General features: G+C 49.2%; 1 protein-coding gene across 4 annotated transcripts; it reads right to left on the reverse strand.

Moving 5' to 3' along the window:
• Nucleotides 1-632: 632 nt before the first annotated feature.
• Nucleotides 633-10,626, reverse strand: Cstf1 (cleavage stimulation factor subunit 1). Of its 4 annotated transcripts, none has more exons than XM_021155792.3 (6): nt 10,473-10,626; nt 8,192-8,389; nt 5,461-5,738; nt 5,127-5,324; nt 3,616-4,006; nt 633-1,356 (listed from the first exon to the last, which is right to left on the reverse strand). In XM_021155792.3, the coding sequence occupies exons 2-6, from the start codon at nt 8,358-8,360 to the stop codon at nt 1,097-1,099; spliced, it is 1,296 nt and encodes a 431-aa protein (XP_021011451.1). In that variant the 5' UTR covers nt 8,361-8,389; nt 10,473-10,626; the 3' UTR covers nt 633-1,096. The 4 variants fall into 4 exon arrangements, with proteins under 4 accessions (XP_021011451.1, XP_021011453.1, XP_021011450.1 ...); XM_021155794.3 differs by having other exon boundaries at nt 8,192-8,392; nt 10,473-10,614; XM_021155791.3 differs by lacking the exon at nt 10,473-10,626 and adding an exon at nt 10,302-10,395 and having other exon boundaries at nt 8,192-8,392.
• Between the last annotated feature and the right edge of the window lie 3 nt (nt 10,627-10,629).

Here is a 10,629-nt window from a genome sequence, read left to right on the forward strand (position 1 = left end):
CTGCCCAGGTCCTGAGGGCCCCAGGAGAGACAGAAAGCAGACTGTGTTAGTAAGAGAGTCATGCAGGGCTGGGTCATCTGCATGTGACTTAACACAGAGAACACTGCCAGCTTCCCAAGCACTTCCAGAGAGGAAAAGGTATCAGCTGGAGTGCTGCAGCAAGTTTCCGGGAGGGAGCGTGGGCCCCGGGGCGCCTGGCTGGGACACCCCCAGCAGGGGATGGCAGGCTCTTGTGGTTCCGACTGAATGGATCCGATCCTTACCTCCTTTTTTGAGACAAGGTTTCACTCTATAGCTCTGGCTGCCCCAGAACTCATATTTGGACCAGGCTAGGATCTCACAGAGATCCACCTGCCTCTGGCTCCCAAGAGTTGAGATTAAGGTATGGGCTATGGCACCTATTTGGTTGTTTGTTTGTTTTTCCTGAGAAAGGGGCTCATGTAGCCCAGGCTGGCCTCAAACTTGCTGTTTAGCTAAGGCCTTAGGCTCCTGATCCTCCTGCTCTACTGGGCTTGCAGGCTGTTCACCATTCCTAACAGCAAGCACTGCACTGTTGGTACTGAGGGGTGGAGGACAGGAGGGGGCGGGGCTAGAAAGCCTCCGTTTCACGTGAACAAGGAGGAACCGTGAGGTTGTAGATCTGAGCTTTATTACCAGGACAATGTCACCTCAGGGTGGGACTGGGTTCCCTGCAAGATGGTTCTACATGGAACCCGGGTCCTCAGAGATATCGCCCTCCTCACGTGTCAAAATGCATCTGGAAAGAAAATACAGAGGGGTCAGGACAACGCAGGAAGTGACAAGTGTGCCCCCGAGGCCACACGCTGTCCTTCTCCAGGAATGAGAGCTGAAGGCTGTGCCGAGTCCTGCACTCACTGAGCTGGTGGAGACCACATGGAAATCACTGTAATAGGACAACTTTTCCCACCACGCGTCTACGTCAAGGTAAAAAAGGAGCTCCCACACACAGATCCGAGGCAGGAGCCAGGCGGCCACACCCCTGCCACAGATGGTGCAAGCTGCTCACTTCCACAGCCGGTGAGGACACAGGGAGGAGGGCAGAGTCCTGAGACAAGAACCCTAGGATGGGGCCAGTTTAGTCAGTGGTGGACCTCCGGTACCAGAACCGAGCTCGGAAGTCATCGCTGCATGTCATGAAGCCAGGGTTGGTGGGGGAGTGCACTATGCAGCGCACGATGTTGTTGTGGCCCAGGGACAGCAGGTTCCTGCGCTCAGCTGTCCTGGAGTCCCAGCAGCACAGGCTGATGGTCCTTTCGTCCGGCAGCAAAATATAGTCCTCAGTGTGGTTGAACACCGCCTGTGTCCGGTGCACTTGCCGTCCGCTCAGACCTGCGCCTGTCACACAAACCAACATGTTAGCCCGATGATGTGAGGTCGCCTCAGACTGTGCCCACACTGTCTCCCCCAGGCCCACCAGCCAAGGCCTGTTTGTTCACTCTGGCCACTGGCAGGTGGTCTATGGCATAGCACCTCTCTCCAACAGTGGTCAAACCCACAGTGCTAGGCTCTGTCTGCCTTCCCTAATGATCCTTTTGCTGCTGGGCATACAGCTTGTAGTCACTGAGCAATGTTGTGTAAAATCTTTTGTACACACCTTTATCTCCTACCATTCAGACTTACTGGGACAAACCATATGAACACTCACCTTTCAAAAGGAAACGTTATCATTTCATGACTATGAATAGATGGTTCATGTTTAAAGCAATGCATAAAAGATTAAGACAGCCAGGGCATTTCATGATGGCCTCCCAAATACCCACGTACTGCACACGCACTTCCAGTTCCAGAAACCAGAAGTCACACGCTACTTTCACTGAGAGCATGTATGCATGAGATCTGTAAGAAGAACACGGCTATGGAGGAAAGACATATCCTTCATAGTTAGCGGGATAGATGGCCTACTATAAGCCTGCCCTTTCTCAACTCTCTAGTGTCTACTCTCTCTGGTGCTGAGAATTAAAACAAGTGACAAATGAGTCTCAGCACACAGCACTAAGGAGATGCTACCAGGAGAGGTTATCTGAAAGGCTGCGTGTAGTGATGGGGGCAGGGCAGAGCCACTCAATGCTCTGTAGTAGACGCTGGCTTCTGCAGTGAACTGTGAGTATATTCCTAAGTTCCAGTGACTCTCAGTGATGCCGACACCGCCGTTCTGTGTGCACGGACAGACTCACCAGCCATATATTTCAATGTTTGACCTGACAATTACCTTTCTGTATATTTACCAAATGACTTATCAGTAAAATGGGCTAACTTTTTCAAACTTTCACCAATAAAACAACACAGTCCCTTGAGTTATAGACAGTTTGATGAGTCAAGAAAGGCACCACCAGTTCTCTTTCCAGAGTTTATGGCTGCTCATTTTATAACCAACTGTCCCCTTCAATTCCCTTGCAAAATACTGCAAATTTTGACTTTTTCCCTTTATAAATTCTGGCTCACCTTTTTCCCCCCACAGCCCATTTACCGACTAAGACCACTGACCTGTGCACCATGAACTCAGCACATCTAACATCGTCTTCAGTTCCCTTCTGTCGCCATTGCAAGAACACTCTGCTTTCTAAGGATATCTTAAAACCAGATGGGAGCCGGGCGTGGTGGCGCATGCCTTTAATCCCAGCACTTGGGAGGCAGAGGCAGGTGGATTTCTGAGTTTGAGGCCAGCCTGGTCTACAGAGTGAGTTCCAGGACAGCCAGGGCTATACAGAGAAACCTTGTCTCGAAAAAACAAAAAAACAAAACCAAAAACAGATGGGAAAGCCTTACTCCCTGTCAGGGAGCTGACTTAGGAATTAGGGAATAAGGAACGTGTCTATATATTCCTTTGAAGAAAAACAAAAACAAAAACTCCAATGCCCTACTAAAATAAGCACCCTGAGCTCCTGGTAGCACTTGGGAACATGGCTGTCTGGGTGCACTGTCCCCGGGAAAGCAAGGGCTGTCACCTGTAAACCGAAAGCTTCCTCACTCACTCTGAGCACTTCTGCATGCCAGGAGCACCTGGTTCGAAGACGTCATATAAAGTCACAGGAGTGGCCCTTTAAGCAGTAACTAGCTTGTGCCACACAGAGGAACTGTGCTGCACCCTAGTGGCCTGGGTGCCACCAGCTCTTCCATGTCCCTCTCCAGAGGCTAACTCAGCTCCTTACAATACAGGTCTCCTGCGAGCTCTGAATCTGTATTTAATGCGAGCCGCAAACACCTCACAAGAGGAAGGCAGTGGAACTACCACAGAGGTTTTCTATCCAACACCACTCTTAGCTGCTAGGGAACAGATCTGAGCTCAGCAGTAGCCACCACTCACTGTACCCAGACCTCATCTGTCGACTGCGCTGGGCAAATCCAAACATAATCACCATAAAAAGCGCCTGGGCACAGCCACTCCCTACAAACTAAAGCTACCAGGAACTAAAGGGGAACTGAGCTTGTCTTCTTGTCTGAGGTCTACTTCACATACAGACACTGGATCTCTTCTGAGGCCATCTGCACTGACCTAGGGATGGGCCAAAGCCTTCTCTGAATCCCTTTCCTCCAGTGCCTCATTCCTGCTTAGCACTGTGATCCCCAAGAAATGCCAGCAGCGCTCTCACGCACCTGTGTACCTCACCAGTGTCCGCCCTGTGGATATTTCCCAGAGTTTAGCTACAGAGTCTTTTCCACTTGAGAGGATGTACTTGGAATTCTTGGAGAAAATGGCAGAACAGACTTCTGCCCCATCGTGAGCCTTTTCAAAGGTTGTGATGCAGCGGTTGGAGACGCCATCCCACAGCTTGATGCAGCCGTCCTTGCTGCCAGTGACATACATGTTGGCACTAGGATTATAGTTAACGGAGCAGATGGCATCGGTGTGCTGGTCTTGGGGATTGCAGGAGACAAAACACTGGAAGGTGTTGATGTCATACAGGCGAAGCGTGGGATGCTGAGTTCCCACCAGGATGAAGTCTCCAGAAGGGTGGAAAGAGATGGAACGCAACATTTCGGCTTCCTGAGGACAGAGGCACAGGGTCAGTCACCTGCACTTGACTGAGCTGCAGGGGACAGAAGGGACAAAAGCACTTTCTGGGACACGGAAAACTGGTTCTTTCTAGAACTAGTTACTGATCACATAGTCCTAAACTCAGACAGGAACTGCACTTGCAAATGAGCATGGGATGGAATCTGAATAAAAACAAACCCTTAGTACACACCTTTAATCTCAAACAATGACAGAAAATTTATTTTGTAGAAGGAACCACTCATGTTAGAAAGTGCTGTCTGAGTGGCAAAATGATGAATCAGAGATGACATACCCAGTTCTCACGAGAAGAGAGAGGAAAGGGAAGCTACTTGAGGGACAGTGAGAGAGAGAGAGAGAGAGAGAGAGAGAGAGAGAGAGAGAGAGAGAGAGAGTGTGTGTTAGTTTTACAGGGAGAGTTTTAGAGAGACAGGGTGAAGAGGGAAGAAGCTAGACACAGGTGAAGCCAGAGAATGAGGACCCAGAAGATTAGAACACATTGCCAAAGTTAGCATGAGGCCAAGCAGAGCAACTCAGGAGGAATCGAGAGAAGCCAGGTTGCATCAGTGAACTTGGAGAGCTGAGCCTGAACAGCTGAGTTGGACCAGCCAGCCAGAAACGGTGAGCTAATTTATCAGTAAGTCTCAGAAGCTGACAACATTCTAAGCCTAGATTAGACTGCATGGAGCACTTCGGTGGCTTATAGGTACTTTTAGGAAGGCAGAGCTTTCCTCTTTTGTCTCCCCTCAGCCCCTCTCCATTGTTTTGTGTCCCCCCCCCCAGTCCTGAGGCTTGATCCCAGTGTCATAAAAGTGACCCATTCCTAAACCCCCTTTTGAGATAGGGTCTCCCTCTATGGCTCAAGCTGGCAAGGAGTTGACTATGCAGCAGGTTAGCCTTGAACTTGTGACAGACCTCAAATGTTGGGGTTATTGTGTGATCCACCATACCCTGCTCATCTGCAGTCTTGCTTGGGCAAAGGACAGCCAGTGACCCCTAACCTCAATGGCATCTTATCTAAGTGCCACGTAGGGCACATCCTTTGTAGGCTGATCCCCGAGACCACTTGAAATACTGTATCAGAAAGTCAAGTGCCCCCGTTAGGTCTAACCTGAATGTATTTGAAAGCTCTTTTTGCAGATGGTTTGGAATAATCAAACAATTTTAGAGTATAATCCCTTGAGCCTGAGGCCAGGATCTGTTCTGTTGGGTGAAAAGCAAGACACGTGACTTCATCCACGTGGTCGTAAAGAGTTCGAATCACTGGGTGGTTCTCCATGTTCTGTTGTGCAGTCTCATTCATCATGACCTGGACCAACAAGAAAAGGAGAGATAGATGCTCAAGGCATAGAGGCATGGGATCCACGCCCACAGTCCCACGGGGCAAACCAGAGCTGGTGACAACACAGCCACGCTGTCTGGAGCAGTGGTAGCGGGAATGGTACCTCAATCGGCATGGCACTTTTGGCCAACATTCTTTCTGTGTCCAGTATCTTTATGGAAGCATCAGCAGATCCTGTGGCTATCAACTGCCCGTCTCTGCTGTAGGTGGCCACGCGGCATGGGCCTTTGTGGGAAGTGACATAACAGGTCTCATACTCGGAAGCCTCTGGTGACATTGTTTGAACGTCTGCATCAAACTCCAGGTCAATCCCTGTGCCCGGGGCAACCGTGTCAGAGCGACCAATGGCATACTGGACCGCAGTGTCATCGTTCTCCATCCCTAAAGGAATCAAGAGAAGAGCGTGAGAAGATCTGTAAACGCAAAGACCCATCCTGGAGCGGATGGATCATGAGCCCTGCCCATGCCATGCTATGTGAGGCACACTCCATGGGCAGAGTGGGCTGGGAAAGGGGATTTCTGCCTCCACAGCCATTCACTCGCTCTAACCCGACAACAAAGTGCAACGAAAGCAGCAGTGCGGCCATCATTCCATCTTTCCCGTTCAGAATGGAAAACAACACTTGGCTTATTTTGTGCTGCTGAGGACAACCCAGGGCCTCACACCTGCCAGGCAAATAGGCTTTCACTGAGCTAGTCCTTCAGCCCTCAACTCTAACCTTTAGGGCTATTGTTATTTATGACAGAGCCTGTAATCCCATAGGAGTCTGAGGCAGGGGGATCTTGAGTTTAAGTTCCACAACTTAATATACACATTGAGTTCATGGTAGCCTGGGAGACATGAAATCCTATTGCAAGCAAGCAAGCAAGCAAGCAGGTAAACAAATAGCTGGGCATGATGGCACTCACCTTTTTTTTTTTTTTGGTTTTTCGAGACAGGGTTTCTCTGTATAGCCTTGGCTGTCCTGGAACTCACTTTGTAGACTAGGCTGGCCTCGAACTCAGAAATTCGCTTGCCTCTGCCTCCACGCCTGGCGGTGCTCACCTTTAATCCCAACACTCACAGGAGGCAGAGAGCAAAGGCCAGCCTGGTCTACATAATTTAAGTTCCAGGCCAGCCAGGGCTACACAGGGAAACCTTGTCTTCAAAACAAAACAAAGAGGCTGGGAAGATGGCTCAATGGTAAAGAATGCTTGCTGTCCTCGGGTCCAGTTGCCACCATCCACATGGTGACTAACAACCACTCATACTAGTTCTAGGTGACTGGGTGACCTCTTCTAGCCTCTGTGGGCATCAGGCACTCATATGGTATATGCACATACATGCAAACAACACACACAAAATAATAAAAATCATCCCTCATAACAAACAAGAGAGGGCTGGATTAAACACAACCTCACGTTATCACATAAAAATAACGGTAATTGGTACAGGGACTCGAAGCACATCAAGAACTCTTGTGGCCTCAACTCCTGCTTTACAAAACAAAGCGGCCTCAGCTATAACTACGAACCTGCTTGGCTGTTTAAAAATTTTAAATAACCCATCAGAACAAGTCTTCAATATTATATTGCTTCAACGTCATACATTTTTTTTAAAAAAGATCATTTATTTATTTTATGCATATGTGTGCTCTATCTGCATATACCCTATGTGTCAGAACAGAGTATCAGATATCATTATAGATGTTTGTGAGCCACCAGGTGGTTGCTGGGATTTGAACTCAGGACCTCTGGAAGAGCAGTCATGCTCTTAACAGCTGAGCCATCTCTCCAGCCCAACATTATACACTTTTAAGGATATCTAGAATTAAAGTCTTAAAACACCTCTCCCTATGTGCATGTGTATGTGTGTTTGCGTGTGTGGCAATCACTTGCTGAAAGCAGGAAATTGACTGAAAGCAACCTGAAACAAAACAAAGTTCCCATAATGTTCAGAGTAATGTTGGATGCAGCTGGGGGATTTCAAACACTGCGGAGGGGGTAAGGCAGGTATCTGGAGTGGGTGTGGCCTATGCTGAGTGCATTATAATGTTGATTTGTGTCTCCAAAACTCCTTACATGACTGTCCACACTAAGACACTAAGATGTCAGCAGCCAATGGCTGGGCAGGACAAAGGTGGGACTTTTAGGATTCCTGACTGAGAGAAGAGGGAGGAGATCCACCATGCCAGGAAGAGAAGGTGGAGGAGACATGCCTGAGACGAGTGGAGGACGGAGAGGCATGGCTGGGTGAAGGAGCTGGGAGAGCGCAGCCCAGCTGGGCAGCCGTCTGGGTCCAGGGCAGCCAAGGCAGAATATAAAATTTAGTAAGGTTAGGAAGTGGCCCAGCAGCAGTGATGCTTAAGGCATGTCAAATATAAAGGCTGTGGGTGTGTGTAAATCTTTGGGGTGGGTAGCTGGAACTTGCTAGCACCAGGACCCTTTATAAATTATTTATTTCAACAGGTATCAATAGCTAACCCACGATCCTGATATCAACAGAAATTCTGGTCTACCGGGTGAGTATGGAACAGGAAGGTGAAGACGGCGTGGAACTGAGTCAAAGAACAAAGCAAGCTTCCGACAGTGTCTGTTAAGAAGGGAACCAAGCGGAGGAGCATGGAGGAGACAGGGTAATCATCTTTATAGGGGTGAGAGGGCCGTGAGTCCTGAGCTGGGACTTGAGGGGAGTGCCCGGCAGATGGGTACAATACATGAGAAGCAGCTTCGTCCCCGGACTCCACCCACTCTTTCAGTACCACCACTGTATTCTGCATACATCCACATTGAAGGTACACAGGAGTGATCTCAGTCTGTAGACCGTCCCTCTGGAATCCACACCCACGGTTTACCTAGCTTGATGAGATGCAGGAGCTGCTCCGAGGGGGCGCACACCGACTGGGGCTTGATCTCGTTGATGAGGCCATTGGCGATACTAATGTAACCGTCGTAGAGCAGCTGGCTAATGATCAGCTTGTAGAGCTGCTGCCGGTCCTTCAAACCCACTTTGGTTCTGTACATTTTGCAGAAGAGGATGACAGTTTCCCTGACTGCTGCAAGGGAAACCAGGCACTGAGTAAAAGGCAGGGAGAGGCACGGCCCAGGCCCTGGAAGCACAGGGCTCCTAGGCCAGGCATAACACACACTTCAAGCTCAGCTTCAGTAGGTGTTTTATCTTAGGATGGTGACCTTGCTTTCTCTGTTCAGGTTCCTCAGCTGTTACCTAAGTTACCGGAGTTTAATCAAAATGGTGCACAGAAAGTGCATAAAGAAACTATTCAAATATCGTCACTGATAGATACAATAGGATCCCTGACCATCTTCTCTTCGCTGATAAACTTTTATTCCCTGTAGCTATCCCTCCGATTCTTCTGTCAACAGTGGAGTCTGCAATCGGCAGATAGCTATGTTTCAGTGGCTGCCTGGACCACTTTACACCAGCTGGAATGTAAATCTACTAGTGACTGTTGTGTTTATTTTTAAAACTTGTTTCCAGGCAACCGAGCTCATTATTATAATTATACAACTTGATGAGGTAGTACATGAACACACAAATACATCATAAAAAGCAAATAAGGATAACAAAATGAAAATATAAGCTAAGTTCAATGCTTTGGGAAGATTCTAAGTTAAACTGCTTAATAAAAATGTGTCAAGCACATGCCCCATGTCTTTATTCCCAGCACTTGGGATGCAGAGGCAGGCGGATCCCTGTGATTTTGAGACCAGCCTTGTCTATATATCCCTATCACAGGCCAGCCAGTGGGATCCTATCACAAACAAAAAAATGATTACCATCAAAACAAATAAATGTAAAAATCCAAACACATATACTTTTAAGATCTAAGCTCTCCAAACAAAACTGAAGATGATAGTTTCTTAATCAACCTGGGTGGGTAATTTGATAAGTATGTGTGTGGTTAGATGTTTGACTATAGGAGTCTGGAGACATCAAGCAAGAAGGTAGCCTGGAGAAACAGCCAAGAGTTACAATGCTTGCTGACAGACACCCCGGGCTCAGTTTTAAACAAAATGACTAGCAAGGCCACAGGGCATAGTACTGACCAGAGTCCTTAATAACACCATGCAGTTCCTCCTGGCAGATGTGGTGCCAAGCACCTAGTTAGCATCCAATCACTAAACGAAGCTATTCAATATATTCGTGTTCATTAGAAAGAAATGGGGGCTGGAAAGATGGCTCAGTGGTTAAGAGCACTGCCTGCTCTTCCAAAGGACCTGGTTTCAATTCCTATGGCAGCTTACAACTGTCTCTAACTCCAGTTCCATGGGGCCTGCCACCTAGACACCAATGCACATAAAATAAAGCTAAATAAGTTTTTTTTTTAAAGAAAGAAATGAATACAAATCTACCCCTGCGTAAGATATTGGGACACAACAGAGGGTGAAATGTGTTCCAAGAATCTTGGGCACCCGTTCAAGTTAAGCCCTCCCTCCCCTACCCCGCAAAGTTGAGGGGGAGCCTGCACACTCCAGAGCCCAGAACTTAACCATTTGACCTATCATCTCTTCACTCCTGTCAGGAAACATCTGGGGTTGTATCACGACATTTAAAGAAAACGGGGGTGGGAGAAGGAGGCTGAGCCTTTACTTAACTCCCCGCTTAACTTCCAATGGGACACAGATAACTTATATCCTTCCCGGAGGGGACACCGAGGCACGAGACAGGAGGAGCTCGCCCCGGGGACGCTAACACCCCGGGAATGCAGGGGGCCCAAAGCGAAGCCGCGCGACCACTTCTGCTCAGGGCGGAAGGCTTGGACCCACCGGGACCGAGGCCCTTTGAGAGCCGGGGTGCAGGCCGGGCCGGCCAACTCTAGGACACGGACTTGGGGCGAGCGGCCTCCTGCCATCCTCTCCGTTAGCCCCGGTCCTTCACGTGATCCACTACAGACCCTAGCCAACCGCACTAGCCCGCTTCCTTACGCCCCCCTGACCCCGTACCCGCAGATCAGGGTCTCGGTCTCTCGCTCTCTTCTAGAAAAATGGAGGCGCGAATCGTGCCCGATCGATCGCTCGGAGTGCACACCCACTGCGCACGTGCAAAGGGCATGCAGCCGAGCGCCGAGCATCCCTGCTCCCTCGCAAGTCTGCCCTTCTCGCCATCTTACTCACTGGCACGTTCGAGACGCTCATTCACCGTCTCCGAGCTAATCACCTCCGCGACTGCCTTGGATCCAAAGGTCTGTGTGTGACCGGCGAACGCCTGATCCTGGGGAGCACGGCGGGCGATAGAACGGCCGCAGATCGGACAGGCCGTTGGTGCACCACT

Source organism: Mus caroli, unplaced genomic scaffold (assembly GCF_978045245.1).
Source record: "Mus caroli unplaced genomic scaffold, Mus_caroli_1 scaffold_2, whole genome shotgun sequence".
Taxonomy (NCBI): Eukaryota; Metazoa; Chordata; class Mammalia; order Rodentia; family Muridae; genus Mus; species Mus caroli.

Bases quoted from the DNA above. Each gene is read 5' to 3' on its own strand.
- Cstf1 (XM_021155792.3), bottom strand. From the start codon at position 8,360: ATGTACAGAACCAAAGTGGGTTTGAAGGACCGGCAGCAGCTCTACAAG. The intron at 5,325-5,460 runs GTACCATTCCCG...TTGTTGGTCCAG, and splicing joins AAAGTGCCATGCCGATTGAG to GTCATGATGAATGAGACTGC. The intron at 1,357-3,615 runs GTGCGTGAGAGC...TTTGTGTGACAG, and splicing joins GACACTGGTGAGGTACACAG to GCGCAGGTCTGAGCGGACGG.